A 17,688-nucleotide genomic window follows, 5' to 3' on the forward strand; every position below is an offset into this window, starting at 1 on the left:
TAAAAAATTGGAATTTGTTATTTCTGACAGCTTTGGCCTGACAATGGTATACATTGCTGCAAGACGTTCATCCATCCACATCAATGCACTACTTACCACAAATATTGACTATAATTTTTTTTTAATGACCATGATTTTCTTTAGTTGTCCAAATTAAGTTAGTTTGGTGAAATGCTGACAGAAAAATTATCACTTTCCGAATTTTTATTGATGCAATATTTCTTTTCTTTATTAAATTGTGTTAATTATAATAAGTGTTATTCTTTTCTGCCCTTTAATTTTAATGCTGTTGGAGATTAACCAGGACTGAGTTAGCTGTGGATGTTGTCCTTGGAATTATTCCACTTAATTAGGAGTCTATAGTATTTCTTTTCTCTAGTTTATTGCAATATAAAGCATCTAGTACATAAACAGCTTATAAATATACTTTTATCTACTGCTTGCATTATCAATGCAGCTTATATCAACAAGAATACTTTTTCATCTTCCATGGAATTAATAATTTCTTGGAAAATACGAAATCTTACATAGACTTGCTGGGAATATACGAGATGCTATAATCTCCTGCATATAAAGATTATGACATGATATACTTTTAGATTTTCACTATAATAAAAAGTTTAACTGTACTTACCAATTTTGTTAAATTTTGAAATCTTACATTTATTTTTTAAAGGAAAATTAAAATTTTAAATCATGAAATAGCACTGGTAAATTCAGTCTGATAGCTTCACAGAAGGAATATTGTTAGAGCCAATTTTAATAACTTTTCCATGTAGAACGTGTAATAATGTGGTAAAATGATATATCTAAACTAAGTGTGATGAACACGAATAAATATTTGGCAATTATTACATAAGTAAAGCCTTTCATACTTCAGTTACCGATGAAGTTATATTTTTTTGCAAAAACAAGAAACTGGGGACGGGAAAAGCAAAAGCTGATTCATTCGTAAATTATATTTATTAATTATACAACAATTATAGCCATACAAGTACATAATGGGAGAAAACAGCTTTAGATAAAACTTATCCTAATATACACAATAATTAAATATTTCTTTGTATACATTTCTTCCACATAAATCACAGTCTTTGACAACCAGGTCGTCTCAAAATAGGAACAAAATTAAACTAAAGGCTAAAATTATTTTTCCTCTGATTCAAAACAGATCTCAAAGACTGGCATTTAAATTAAATATACACAACTGAAGTTAAATACCTATTTAAGTATCAACTATTTCTGAGGAGTGTTAACACTTTACATGCATATATACACACACACACATATATATATATATATATAAATTGATAACACAATTTAATAGGGCAACTTAAACAAAATAAAGATTATTTCAAAAAAGTTATATAACATGAAACTGCACATACTTAAAATATCACCAACAAAAATAACACGCTGATACACACAATCTGTTCATTTGACTTTCATGTGTAAATTTTAAGAAAAAACTTTCACAAACGGTTATTATAATTTAGATTTAATATTAATTCATACATAAATATATTTCTTTTATCAGAAAATTTTTACTCTAATAATTTATTCAGCAATATGATTGAATGCAGCAAATATTAAAAAAAAAAAAAAAACCCCACTTTAATGATATTTTACATTAATGAATGAAATGCAATTCAATGAGAATATTATTGATTTATATCCTTCCATACAACTAATTATAAAGTAACTGGCATTAAAAAAGAAACAAATTATTAACTGCTTTACTCTCCCACCAAAACAAATCACAAATGTTATATATCTGAATGATAAAACAATTATGATAAAAAAGAATTAACACAATTAGTCATACAAATTACTTAATGAAAAACTGTGTAGAGCTTTCATAAATTTAAATAAAGAAAAGTTCAGAATCCAACAATCCTATCGCAAGTAATCATTAATAAAATAATAACTTTTTTATTCTCAAAATTAACTATGCAATAATGTAATACCAAACTAATATAACTTACAAAATTTATTTTTAAATACATATATATATTTTTTCAAACTCCATCAAATGTTACTGAAAATATTCATAATAAGCTTTGGCAAATAACACTCTAAAAACATAACAATTCACTTTCAGGAGCAGTGTCAAATGTTCTGAACAGATTCCTACTGCGACATCTACATTAATCGAATCTTATAAAATGGCACTACAAAAGTATTGTAAATTTCGGTATTAAAATGTTTTTATTTAAAAATGTTTTATGCATAAATAAAAAGTTATGTATAAAATTAAGAATATGCAGGATAAGTAATAATTCCACATATTAAGGTTAAGGAAGCACAATATAAATGATGCTTGACATAATAGTATTTTTTGTTATGTACTCATAAATAAATAAAAACAAATAAATTAAATTTTAAGTTTAGTGCATTCTCCAAAAAATTAATTTAAGGAGGCACCAGATACATATTTAAATGTATTTAAAAACCAAATAGTTTTAAAGTATTATAGTCAATGATATCACTGGAAGCAATCAAAATGGGTGACATAAATAATTTATATATTGTATAGATAATTTACAGGTTTTCTTAAATGCTTGTAAAACCCTCAACAATTGAAGGAAAGTATTTTCAACACATAACATCTGCTCTTTTATCTCGTAGCTTGCTTAGACACTTAGTCCTTGCCTTACAAGCAGCAAGATGAGCACTATGCTGAAATTATAACAAAAATACATATAAATAATATGAACAGAGCTTGATTTTTTTAAACAAACTTGCATAAATAATTTTCTGTTAGATGAAATAAGATATTACTTTTACTTCTAAATAATACAATATTATCAATACCAAAACAGAGTACAAAGTTTGAGATTCTGAAATTGTCGGGATATCAGGAATTGGAGATCTCGGAAATTTCTGGACTTTAGATCACCAGTTTAAATCTAGCAAGATTACATGTAGAAATTATACAGAATTGGAGATCTCGGAAATTTCTGGACTTTAGATCACCAGTTTAAATCTAGCAAGATTACATGTAGAAATTATACAAAATACTATATTCATTATTCATATTTCCTTAAGAAAGGAGTATTTTCCACAAAGAAAGATTTTCTGAAACACCACAAAGTAAAATTAAAGCCGGAAGAGGAATATTTTCTGGATTTAAAACCATACCACAGATAATCACCATTCGATTAACTGATTGATGATGGAAGCACTGTAATTGTTATACTACTGTCATTTTATATATTCCCCTAAACAGATAACTTTGTTTTTCTAACAATATCCCAGAACCTCTGGATTTGAAACTATCATCATCATTATGAAATTTGATAGTTAGCTATAAATTATGTCAAGCATTTCTGAAAATATTTATAGACACATTCATCATTTGGCTAAATGAAACTTTGTGGCCAGAGGCAGTATTTTATTACACTGATTCTATAACATATTGATTTAAATGCCAAAAGCAGAACTACTTTAAATGAAGATAATTTTTATCTAATAAAAACATCCATGAACAGCCTGATCAACTTTTATAGCATTCTGGACAACCTATGAATATATAATTTAAAGCATTTGCTAATTTTAAGAAGTTCTGTACAGTTTACAATGCAATACTTTGCATACAGAGTCTGGGAATCAAATGATAATTCTATATTCAGCAAGGCATGTGAATGACAAATGTTAGTAAGTAACTGTCGTACAAAAAAATGTTATACCTCTGATAACAGAGCTGTAGCTAGAGTTTTCAGCATCTGGGAACAACTTAAGAAATCACAACCCTTGTTTTCAAAGAATGGAAAACATATTCTAAAAAATTCGTAACATCATCTCAGTGTCCTCTGGAAGCTGAGAAAGTTTCTATTTTAAAAGAGCATTTAAGATTGCATAGTTGATGACAAAAGTATATGCAGTATAACATTTATTTCATGCATATATTTAAGCGGTGTGCACAATTAAACTGTATTAAGAGAAATGGAAAATGAACACAGGTCTGGACAAGCATTTCTTACTCAAAAGAAACTCTATGCCATGGGGAAAATCTGACAACAAAAGATTGTTATCAGCTGTGAGAATAAGTAATTGTAAATTTGATTATTTTAAGAGAGTTCACGAAATATTAAAGGCAAAATTTGTTGCTAAAAAAGGGCTTTCAAGTTTGTGCCACTGATACTGTCAGATAACCCTTCCCTCCCAAAAAATACTATTAAAACTTCTTATAGAAATAATTTCTAGAAATAAAATAAAGTAGGGGTACAAATAAACGTCAAAATGATAAATAAAAGTCATTAGGATTACTGAAAGATAAGAAGGTTCACATTTAAAATAAAAGATTATGATAATGCAAAAGATAATGATAACGAGTTTCGCAATGTATTTGTCCTCGAAGGATATACTACCGCTAGCAGTGCTACACGCTGAAGAAAATTTACTTTATTTGATGCCAGTTAGGTTCAAGCAGTCAGTTCTTTCTGCATGAAAATGTACCTATTAGTGGGATGTAACTGTCCAAAAATTTTTGGTCTACGAAACACGTGTGTGTGCTCAATCATCTGCCTCATTCTCATGATTTGTCACCTTATGACTACTTCTTGTTTCCTTAAGATTAAATTACTGCTGAAAGAAACTTTTTTTTTTGTTACGCTGAACGTATCCAATAGAATATGAGATTGTTTCTTTCACCTTTGAGACATATGCAGAGATAATTATCACTAACTGAGACTCCTCACTATACTGATGAAAAACATTCCATATACACAAAATTTTATTATTTTGTTCCTATTTTCTATCACACGTCTAATTATATTATCATTTGGCTTATCATTTGGAGTTGAACTTATATTGATTTATATTTCTGTAAAATTTAATATTGTGCTTAGCATCACTTTTATTAGTCAAATGTAGATGATTATCACAGTTGTTCTTTGTGACATAATAATTTAACCGCTTCCTTTAGAAATTTTTTTGGAAAAAATTGAAAAAAATCATCACTTTTTAAAATTTTATTATTAACTACAAGGAAATAAAATAAAACTAAATATGTAGGTTTTAAGTTGAATTTTTAATTTTTTACAGGTGTGAAAGCATTTAGTTTTAATATTAGTTTACTACCCTGAGCTATCTCCGGCAAATGAAAAAAAAATTTACTAGTTTCTGTATGATTGTTTTTGAAACAAGGGATAACACAAAGTGATATCAGATATTCTGTACACTGGTGTCTGGTCTCTTTTCTTACTGGCTTACCCCTGGAATCTCTTTTACGGGAGCACAGAGTACATTGTCTTGTTGGATTTGATTTTTTTTTCTGTAACAAGAATAACATCTGGAAAATATCCACCTCTTCATAATCACTATCTGAAAAATCATCGCTTTCACTATCTTGCATCATCGCCATTATTTTACGTTTTTTCAGCAGAACTATCCTTCTTTATACATTACTAATCCACAAGCCGATGTATACAGTCAAAAGTCGTTAATTCGGACACCCATAACTCGGAATGATCTATAATCCGGACCTCAAAACTAAAAACATTCTGCGCATGCGCCGTGTTGACACATGCGCATAGGCGTTTACGCGTGCGCGTAAGACCTTTTACGACTGCGCATATGAGTGTGCGCAAGTGCAGAATACGTTTTCGTGTGCGCGTTTTATGTATAATGGACGTATAAGCTAAAATTATCTAATTATCTATTTCAGTTAAAGTTGATGATTGCGTTGTTCCCTAATTTTCGAATTGGATCCGGCTTATTATTTTTTGCAGACTGTAAGAGCAATTTTATAAAAGTAAGCTTAAACTTTCGATTATATTAAATAGAATTTCCGATATATATTTGTTAATATGTAAAGGATCTAAAGCGAAAGTATGTTTTGAAATCCGAAATCTGTTTATCAATTTCACGCTGCTCGGCGGGGGGAACGCCGCAGCGAGCGCGTCATGAATTGGAAGTTGATCTGTCAGCACTATCCTAATCTTCAGGGCAGATGTTTTTATTTTATTTGGCTTATAATTCCTTACCAAATTAGTATTTCATCTCGATGCGCTCCGTCTTTGATATGATTTAAAACAAGTTCCTCGTCATTATAATTCGCTTCCGATAGCGAAGAAAGTAACAGAGGTTAGTGAAAACGAAAAAATTTCGATTCACAAATTAGTCTGTGTTCTCGACACAGCAATTATAGGACTTGAACAGCGGAACTTTGTAACTGAACAAGAAATTATGTCTGTTTAATAGAATTAAAGAGAAAGTATCACATGAAACGAAGCAAAACTTAAACAACTTACATTGAAAGAAATGTTTAATAAAGTAAACAAATAAATATTAAGCTTTTTCTTTTTGCAAATTTTGATACCCTTTAGATCATAATTGTTCTTTATTTCATAAATTACGGTTTCATATTTTTAATTTTAGAATTTCTGCATTCCATCTTATGAGATTTAAACTGATGATCTATAATCCGGAAAAATCGATAATCCGGAATCGCCGAAGTCCCGACGAGTCCGGATTAACGACTTTTGACTGTATTATACAATAGGGAAAACAAGTGACCAGTCCCGCGAGACCAACAAAAGTTGGCAAACTGCCAATCAAAGCTGAATATTTAATTTCCTCCAGGCCAAGTAAGAACAAGATTAAACAAAAAGTACTGACAAATTCTGCGTCACCCGAGTTTTCTCGGGATAATAATTAACTGTAGTATATACGAACCCGAGAAAACTCAGGATAATCAAGCAAGCGGTTAATAATTTTTTTTGTAATAAACATCTTTATTGAAGGTAGTAATTTCTAGGCATTATCATTATGAAAGAAAATTATAATGCTAAATATAACACTACTTGGGAAGAAATCGCAGCACGACTCCAAATTTGCAATTTTTAATATCTAAAAATGTTGCATTATCAAGTGGAACAACCTTACAAGATTAAAAATTTTATATCTCCAAACCAGTTATGCCAGTTTTAAAACACAGAAAATTATTCAATTAGGATACCCTAGCAACAACATATGCTCATTTAGAAATGAATATTAAATTCCTCCAAGTGGCATAGCTTAAGCTGTCCACTCGTGATAAATGATGATGATAGATCATATTTTTGAATTAATGATAGATAATATTTTTGAATATTAAAATAAATGAATGGCAATTAAAACTGAGAACCACAATGGAAGTGAAATTTATGTTAATAGAGACAGCATGGTAGGATTATTCAAATGTATTAATTAATTAGGATATTCTCAATTCTTCGCGGAGTGATATGTTGAGACATCTATTTATACTGTAGAAGTTTAACAACAAAACTGAACAAAATCATCACTGAACTGCTGTTAAAAAAGTTACCTGTACCTTAAAGATAGCAAGATATAATCCACTGACATCAATCAGTCTGCAGCAAAGATCACCTGATACACAGCTTTTGGGGTCACTGTTCCGTAAGTTATTGAGTATTTTAGGGAAAAAGTTAAAAAACCTTGATCAGCCAAGCATGTGACAATTATTTCAATAACAGGCAGTGATAGTTGTTTTAAGTCATGGCAAAGTTAATGTTACACAAAATTAACACTACTGCAATTCCTTGGTGTCTTCAGTTTCATCGAAATTTGCCAAATTTTAAAATTTTACCTAATAAATGCTAAATATTAGTGCTAAATTACTAACACTTACTTTGCATTATAAAATAAATAAATTATTATCTGAAAAGAAGATAGAATTGAAATACTTACTCTTTGTAATTTTGACTTTTTTGTGAAGGGGTTTTCTTCTATTATAGGAGCACCAAGCTCAAAGATATCGCGAAGTAATTCATTTTGCTACATAAATTAAAATATGATTGTAATAAAATTCCTCTAGCAAACTATAAATAAATACTAATCAAAGAATATAAAAAAATTCCTACTTTTAAATGAAGGTTCATGCCAGAACCAAGTATCTGGCAGAATGCATCATACTGTCGTTTGTGGCACCAGTTGTCAATGTACAGTACCTCTTTGCCAATTTTAACACGGATATCTAATGGCTCTCTTTCCTAAAATGAAACAAACTTGAAATTATTAATCACTAATAATATTTCAGTACACCAAGCTATACATCATTAGAAGAAATATTATATAAACTAAAATAATACTGAACTACAACCATGTTTCAATTTAGTATGTTGTTTCCATCCTTAATCTATGCTGCTGCAAACGTTGACACACCCTACGAGTGGCTACTGGGGGCACTGCAAAATACCCATTTCCTGACAAATGGTCTGTGATGTTGTGGTAAAGTTTTACAGGGCTGACCTCACAATATGCCTCTCCTCTGGTGCATTAGTCATGGGAGGACGTTGAGATCCTGCACGCTGTTCAGAACCACCCTCAGCAACCCACTGATTCCATATTCACATGACAGTGGTTGGATGTTGACCAGAGCGACGGGCGATATCATGGAACTCCACACTCATGATAGGCAATGATCCTGCCTCTATCGAATTCCAACACTTGTTGGTAAGCATTTCTTCTTATTATTTGAGGCATAACACAAAGTGCTGAGCAAACTCCGACCTTACAAAGTGCTTTCTGAATGAGAAATCCACTACACAACTTTTCTTTTATGCAGTACTTCAGACATTGTTTCTCCCTCCTGCGTCATCTTAAATGCATTGAAATATTAATTATTTGCATATCCCAACCTCTTCTTCCTTCCATATGATTTTGACGTTCGTCAGATTATTCCTTCCTGGTGTTTCAATTTTAATGGCCGGCAGCGTATACAGGTTTTCTAGCAACATTGTAATACTTTTTTTGTTGGTCAGTCAGATCTGTAGCTCTAATATTATATTCTGAAAATGCTAACAGGCATTCAGTTTTTGACTCTTTTTCACTAAAGCATGCTTCATTTTTAAATTCTTCAAATTAACACGGTAATTTCTTTTCTATCTATCTACGATCAGTATGAATCACTCTGCTGTACGGCATCTGAGTCCTCAGTTTCAATTTACTTTCATTGATGGGGTTCCTAACAAAAATATTTCTTTTCTAATGTACCTGCTTTAAAACTAGGCGAATATTTTTAATCTGCACCAAAATGGAAAAAATCTATCCCAAATTAAGGCTGCTTTTCTAAAATTTTATGTTGACTTTAACCCCTAAATGCATGAATTTTTATTTTTTAAAAGTCAAAAATACATTAGAATTGATATCAAATAAAAACAGGAAAATTACTTGGGAAAAAAATTAAATTTAATGTTAAATAAATGTAAAATAAAAGTTTTAATTCCAATTTTTGGAAAAATAATTACTTTTACAAACACACACACACACACACACACACACACACAAAAAAAAAAAAAAAAAAAAAAGCATATGCAATGACAATTTTAACAATTTTAAATCTTTGAATACATCAAAATAACAACTAAACACAAAATCAAAAATTCATTAACACAAGCGATGTCCACAGCCTATAACATCAACTCGCAATATTGACAGTTACACTGTTAATGTGGTGCCACTTTCAAAACCACACTGAAACTTTCAAAACTATATACGTAAACAGTATGTATCCAATTGCTTACGCTATGCAGTAAGCTAAAATTTGTGCTTTGATTTTATTTACATGACTAAATATGAGTATGTTGCCAAATGACCACTACATGCATTTAAGCTGATGTACGACTTCTTTCATAAAATTAAGTGTAATAGATATTATCATACAAAATCTATTTAAATACAAGTCATAATATTTTTTTAATGCATTATTGCTTGTAACCCAAGCCATTCACTGATCTAGATATCAGATGTGCGATATAAACTGAAACTATATACAGTGGTGGCCAAAATTGTAGACACTTTTGGAAATTTTTATGTTTTTGAACTTTGTATGCTTATAGAAAACGTTACGTTTCACAAAATGCAAACTTGTATATATCATTTTAAAGAGAATTTATTACTGAATTTAATACAAAATACAAAATTCAATTATTTGCAATACAAAAAAGTTAAACAATAATAGTTATCGATATACATTACATAGTGATGATTGCAGTGAGTTATCAGTACTTAGTAGGTACCCTTTATTTTTGATTACAACTTCACATCGACGTTTCAGTGAGCTGACAAGAGTTTTAAGCTCTTCTTTCGTTATTACATGATGCCAGGAACAATTATAGCCTCAATTAACTCTTTTATTTGATGGGTGCCTCATTCGGACAAGAGTTTTCAAATGGTGCCACAAATTTTCGATAGGATTGAGGTCAGGACTGTTTCCTGGCCATGACAACAATTTAATGTTCTTTGTACGAAACCACTCTTTCGATATTTTGGCCGTGTGGCAAGGAGCAGAATCCTGCTGAAAAATAAACGAAGCATTGTTGGGAAAGAGATCTCTGATGGAGGGTAGAAGTTTTGGTTCTAGAATAGTGTTAATGTATTTTCTGGCATTCAGTGTCGCATTGATGACATGAAGGCGACCAATACCATCTGTTGATATGCATGACCAAATCATAACACTAACTGGATTCTTCACAGTTGCTTGAATGCAGTCAGGATGTAGCTCTTCTATTCTACGTCTTACATATTTTGGCCCATTACTACCGAATAACGATATCTTAGTTTCATCATTCCATATAACTTGTGACCACTGATCATCTGTCCAATTAATGTTGCCCACTGTAGTCTTTTTTTCGTTGCTGAAAATTAAGATAAGGTTTTTTTCGTGGAATTCTACCTCTCAGTCCAAGATCTGTTAATCTTCTCCTGGTTGTTCTTGAACTGACAGAAACACCAGCATCATTCAGATCACTTCTGATGGCCGCTGATGACATTTTTCTATCTTGGAGACATAGTCTTTTTATCCTTCTGTCATCAATAGATGTGGTGTACCTTTTTCGGCCTTTTCCTTCTTTTTTTTTTTTTTTTTTTTTTTATTGAATTTGTCTCCTGATATCGTAAACAAAACATTTGGACTCCAGATGTAGTCACTGAACCACCCACCTGTCTTGCAATTTCAGCATAGGATAGACCACTTTCTCGTAACACAATAATATTACATCTCTTTCTAGGTGTCCAATCTACTCTTTTATTTGATGTCATTGCTTCTTGACTAAATATTAAAATTTTTTACAAAAATTCCTACTTGTAATTGCAGTGCATAAGAAACAGGTCCTCCTTCTACAGAACAAAGCAAAATAATGAATTGTTTCAAGTGTAAACATGATGTCAGCTTTTATTGGCAGTTACTAACATTTGATTGGTCCTCAGAACAAGAACGGTGATTGGCCAGGAAAGCTAGACATTACAAACCACTTCATAACTGTGTTTCTTATTTATATTAAAGTACATATAACTTTTTTGTATTGCAAATAATTGAATTTTGTGTTTTGTATTGAATTCAGTAATAAATTCTCTTTAAAATGATATATACAAGTTTGCATTTTGCGAAACATAACATTTTCTATAAGCATACAAAGTTCAAAAACATAAAAATTTCAAAAAGTGTCCACAATTTTGGCCACCACTGTACATAGCCAAGAAATGACATGCATAACACCCATATTTTCAGGCTTCTTTTCACTAATTTTAGTGCATTGCCCTGCACTAAAATTAGTAACTCCCAACCTTTCACAGTTTCAAAACAGCTTTAGCAAATGATAATTTTTAGCACAGATTTAAAATGAATCACATAATTTGACTTCAAAACGCTTATTTAGCTTTAATGACTCAAATTTTTGATGGACCAGTTGCATACACAGCTAGTCAAGTAAAATGGTTATTATATAAAAAAAAATCTGATGTGTACACCACATGACTTCCTTGTATGGAATATTAAATTATACACATTTTTTCTTGCATGTCATTTAAACTTATTGAATTGAATTAAATCTACTTCGTTGATAGCGCATAAACCACAATAGAATAAATGCACTCTTTAAAATTCACTCTATTCATTTACCATAGCGACACTCTGGCGCTAGGTTCACTTAACAGCGTTATATTTCATTCATCTCATATTATTACTCAGAATGCACGAAATTTATATCATTTGAAGAATTATCTAATCATTGCCACATGTTCTATTGAAATACTATAATAAATCTAGGATGGCGTATAAAAAGAATTAAGCAAACAAAACAAAAAAGAAACAGTTTGTCACAGACGATTCAGTATTTCTCATTCAATAAATTCAGTTCTCACTTTGCAACAAGGCAAAAATACATAAAAACTCAAAATATCTGTATTAAAAATTACGAAGTAAACCTTAAACACTTATTTCCTCGAAAAAATTGCAGAAAGGATTAAGCATGATTTAATTCGCAATAATAAATGAAGGCATTATCTTTGCTGTTGCGAAGCTCTACTATTCTACTGTTTCAAACTTAAACAAACATGTCTGTCATGTTATTTAAAAATTAGGCTTAACCGCACTTAAACAGCTTTTAAATTGTTGATGATTCTACAAATATTGCTTGTAAGGCATAAAAACCTTAACTGGAAGATAATAACAACATAATTCAATCATTTTTAAAGCAAAAAATGCACAATTTACAAATATATAAGAGTAAAGAAACTTAGATCACCGAGCCAGGTAACAGAGTGGATATATATATAAATATATTTATATACGTTTGGTGCAGCCGATTGCAACCAAAACACGAGGTGCACATCTACATGTTGTAGCAGTCCTATATAGAAAATTTCAACGTTCCGAGGCTACTCGCTTTTGAGTTATGCGAGATACATACATACGTACGTACAGGCACCACGAAAAATTCTCTTCAGAATTCATTTTAAAGAAGTTATATAATTTTTGTGGAGGAAAAGAGTCTTTTATTCTGTCTGTACTTACAGATGTCATGCAAATCTCATCATTAAATTGCATTCGATTATGGTCAAAATGGATATTTTCGTTGAAATATGCTGCCTGAAACTTTTCGCGATGACAGTACTTCCTTTTTACTTCGTACAAGGAAGTAAAAAGGAAAAATATATAATGATTTTGATAAATCTCGCTAGTGCAATTCCTAGGGCCCATCTACTTTTTTAAAAATAGAGAAGAATCTTATTCATTACTTTTAAATTGCTTAATTTTTTAATCAATGACAGGCAAATTACATTTGAAAGAAAAATTTAATATTTTATGCTTTGGCAAAGGTCAATACATTTTTGCATCAAGGATAAAAGTACAGAGTGTTTCAAAATGGAATGGGACGAAAAGTACAAACTCTGTAATTGATTTATTACATTGTACAAATTAATTCTGAAACTATAATTATACAAGATCTACCTGGCAAAAGTGAAAAATTTTCCAGTTATGAAATCACTGCCAGGGACAGCATACTGTGTCTTGAAATATGCCAAAACATCATTATTTATTGTTGTTCAAAGACATTTTTGTATGAAATTTGGTATCTCTGCATCAGCACAACATCGAATGGTGGGTGAAGCAGTTTCATGACACGGGCTGCTTGTGTAAGAGAACCAGCCTAAGATAAAATAAACAGAAGCTAAACCTGAAGTGATTGAAAAAATTGGCAAAATGTTTTTATGAAGTCTCACACAAAGTCAATGCATCATATGAGTTCTGACCTCAATGTACCTTTTGTGACAGTGTGGCATGTGTTACGGATACAAATCCGGCCACACACCTTTCAAATGGTGCAGGCATTAAAATATCTTCTAACTGCTATATAAAGCTTTCTGTGAGAATTTGCAAGATAAGCTGAGAGTAGATGGATTCAAAAACACACTAGTGTTTACAGATATAGCAACTTTTCACACTTCTGGTAAACTTAATCACTATAATAATTTAAGATTTTAGGGCACAGAAATATTCTCCAAAGATGAATTTTTTTGCATTACTTCCAAAAATTGTGTTTTTGTTCTTTTCTTCATGGAAAAATCAATTAACACATGCATTTACAAGATATGTTATCAGACTTGTTGTTCTGAGTTGGAAGAAGCTGTTCCCAGCTTCACTCTGCTGCTCAGTCACACTGGCATAAAATATATGCCAGTACCTGAATGATGGTCTACCCCATCGCTGTACTGGCTGTGATATGCCATTGCCCACCACAATCTCCAGTCCTATGGGGTTTTGTTAAAGACAGTGTTTGTGCCTCCATTTTCTCAGAACTTACAGCAACTAACAGAATATTTATAGAAACTTTGATAACTAATGTTTCACTGTAAATTTTTATCAAAATTAAGTAATTACAGTGTTTACAGGAATGCTTTCTTTTTGTCTTGAAACACTCTTTTGTCCTGAAAGTGTCCTCAAACACCCTTTTCTTTTTGTCCTGAAAACACTGTACTTTATTTTGGGCCATGGCAACAAATTTCTTTCAGAGATTTCTGATTAAATTTCAAATATAAATGTGCTTAGTTGAGGGGCAATGAACTGCTTTAAAATCAAATTTATTAATCAAAACATGATTAATTTTGCCTAAAATATGAAATAAAAAATTATAATTTCAGGCTTTGAGATGCATAAGCTGGGTGGAGGACTAAGGTTGCTCAAAATTTGATTATTGTAGATATTGCTGTTTTCTCCGATGCGAGGAACACACAGGATGTACACAGATTACACCAAGAGGCAAAATGTCCAGCCTCAGTCTTATATTCATAAACGGGGAGTATAAGATACTTAGATTCATTATTAGGTTCAATGATTTTCATAGAAGAGCACACTGCAATAGCCTAAAAGGCCTGGTTGAGGAAAAATTATCAGGAAATTTCTGCTTTAGACAACTCCTGTTAGCTGAATATAACAATGGACGTTCTTACTGCCACTGAAAATAAAATTGTTAATTTGTGTGCTCCCTGTGTCTATACACTTTGAGCCCATGATGAGGTCTTTAATAATAGACATGTCACAGTTACCATTATTTTTTCTTTTCCAGTATTCAACATATGGAAAGTGCCCAGACAGTATGGTGGTTAGAGAAGCCTACTGCAGCCCAGCTTCAAATCCCAGAGAAGGTATGGATTTTTGTAAATGCATGGTGGCCGTGCGGAATGGGAGCACTTTAATTAAGTGGTGAGCTGAAAGTCCTCTTGAGAGGTTGGTGGAAACCCTTCACCACAGGGTGCTCACCATCAAAATTGGGGGTGGAACTTAATGTAGTCGCACTGTAAATTATATGGTGCTCAAGGCTCTTGCCCACGACAGGTGCAAACTTGCACTCTTTGCCACAATGAATTTCATGGCCTTGTTCTGATGTTACTGTCAGACAAGTGAGATAATTAACAACACACATATGGAAATACTGTATGACGTCATTTCCTAGACTCTGTAGACCAATAATTCTTAGTCTCGGCATTTTTATTATTCCTATTGCTACAATAATGTAAAAAAATACCAACATTTCTGCAATATTTTTAATCATATTCTAATGCTTGCCCTGACAGCTTTTGTTTTTCAAAATTCAGAACACAAATTAGTATTTATATGCATTATAAATAACATAAATATTAATTTATCTTTTTCCTCCCACAAACTAGATGCGCTTTCAAAACTGGTTATTCACATTCATCTTGTTTCTAAAGGAAGCAAGTTATACAGCCGGCTTAATAAAATAATGTTAAACAGCGAATTTGAAACAAATGATGATTTCTTTTACTGAAATTACTCTTAGACAAGAAATGTGTTTAATAGTACACGAAAGGATGTGTTTGGTCAAACATAAAAACTAATATTAAAGTAACAGTGTTTAGCATTCTAAAAATACAAATTTATACGGACTATATACTTGAAAACTTATTCTGACAACTGCAAAACTGTCAAATGCAAGAGTGGAAATGGTATAAGAATTTTTAAAATAAAGTATAAAATACTTTTAGTTATATATTTGCTATAAAATTAATTTCTTTAAAGACTGATCTGCAAAAGATGTATACATTACTTGGGAAAAAATCTGATGTATACACCACGTGACTTCCTTGTACGGAATATTAAATTATGTGCATTTAGAATGCACAAAATTTATATCATTTAAGGAATTATCTAATCGTTGCCACCTGTTCTATTCAAATACTATAATAAAGCTAGAACTATGTATAAAGTGAAATAAAAGAAATTAAGCAAACAAAACAAAAAAGAAACAGTTTTTCACAGACGATTGAGTATTTCTCATTCAATTAATTCAGTTTTCACTTCGCGACAAGGCAAAAATACATAAAAATTCAAAATATCTGCATTAAAAATTACGAAGTAAATCTTAAACGTTCATTTCCTTGAAAAAATTCCAGAAATGATTAAGCATGATTTAAATAATAAATGAAGGCGTTATCTTTGTTGTTGCGAAGATAAGTTTCTCTAGATTGGCAACAAATCCGCTACTCAGCTGTTTCAAATGTAAATAAGAACAATGGTCGTCATCAAATTAGGCTTAGCGGCACTTAAACAATTTTAAAATTGTTGATAATTCTAAAAATATTGCATACCGATTTACTGAAGGCATAAAACCCTTAATTGGAAGATAAAAACAACATAATTCAATCATTTTTAAAGCAAAAAATGTACAATTTACAAAAATATAAGAGTAATGAAACTGAGATCACTGAGCCGGGTAACAGAGTGGATATATTTATAAATATATTTATATACGTTTGGCGCGACCGATTGAAACCAAAATACGAGGTGCACATCTACATGTTATAGTAGTCTCATATACAAAATTTCAATGTTCTGAGGCTAGTCGTTTTTGAGTTATGCGAGATACGTACGTAGGCACGTACATACATTCGTACAGACGCCACAAAAAATTCTCTTCAGAATTCATTTTAAAGCAGTTTTTTAGTTTTTTTGGAGGAAAAGAGTCTTTTATTCTGTCCTTACGTACAGATATCACGCAAAAACATTGTTAAATTGCATTCGAAAGCGGTAAAAGTGGATATTTTCTTTGAAATATGCTGCCTGAAGCTTTTCAATACTTCCTTTTTACTTCATACAAGGAAGTAATTAAGGGAGAAAATATTCAAACCCAAGCTCTGAAAAGATGTCTACTTAGTAAGAAATGAGTATGCCAACATGACATCTCCTCTTTAGGTTTTACAACATCTCCTCTTTAGGTTTCAAATAAATACCAAATATACAGAATAATACAGAACGAGGAAGAAAATTTGAATGCAAATGATAGGTATTCCTTTCGGCCTTGTCACAGAATTATAGGATTCTAGTGGAAGGGCTGTCTATGCCTATTATGAAATTAAAAAGTTACAGTTATAAAAAACTGAAAACTATATATTTACCTCTATAGCTCTAAGTATATCCCTGAAACTGGATCGTTGCTGTCTACGATCTTTCTTTGCTCTAAACTTTTGACTATCTGTTGCCAACAAACGTAGTTTATCGCATAAGCTGTCAATATCATCTTCAAAGTCCTTTAAATAAATATTTTTTTGAAACTTAACATTTCAAAATAATCAGTTACAAAATTTACATATTAGTACATAATTACATACTACACTAAACTACAAAAGTGCTATTAAAATGTTTTTTTCAATATTAATAAGTTTTCATCTTAGGAGTTTATTTGGACTATTATTCCGGACTGCTGATTATATAAACAACCAATACATAAAAGTAACCAACTGCTTTTAAAACATATGCAAAAACTAATAACTTTTGGCTTAAAGGATTTAGATACATAATTTAAACATACTTTCAACATATTCCACATATTTTGATTTTGAATATTATTTCATAGTTATGTCTTTAATTAAAGAGCTAAATTTTTT

General features: G+C 31.0%; 1 protein-coding gene across 4 annotated transcripts in view; it reads right to left on the reverse strand.

Moving 5' to 3' along the window:
* Positions 1–944: 944 nt before the first annotated feature.
* Positions 945–17,688, reverse strand: part of Ifrd1 (Interferon-related developmental regulator 1) — a 53,999-nt gene continuing 37,255 nt past the window's right edge. For 3 of the 4 annotated variants that reach the window (XM_035365140.2, XM_035365139.2, XM_035365138.2), the window contains 4 exons: positions 17,200–17,331; positions 7,866–7,994; positions 7,693–7,779; positions 945–2,679 (listed from right to left, as the gene is read on the reverse strand). In XM_035365140.2, the coding sequence (XP_035221031.1) occupies positions 2,596–2,679; positions 7,693–7,779; positions 7,866–7,994; positions 17,200–17,331 (432 nt within the window). In that variant the 3' untranslated portion in view covers positions 945–2,595. The remainder of the gene's footprint in view (positions 2,680–7,692; positions 7,780–7,865; positions 7,995–17,199; positions 17,332–17,688) is intronic. The other variant, XM_035365141.2, reaches the window with a different exon arrangement.

Source organism: Stegodyphus dumicola, chromosome 1 (assembly GCF_044657685.1).
Source record: "Stegodyphus dumicola isolate Sdum_Otavi_A_Nest chromosome 1, ASM4465768v1".
NCBI lineage: Eukaryota > Metazoa > Arthropoda > Arachnida > Araneae > Eresidae > Stegodyphus > Stegodyphus dumicola.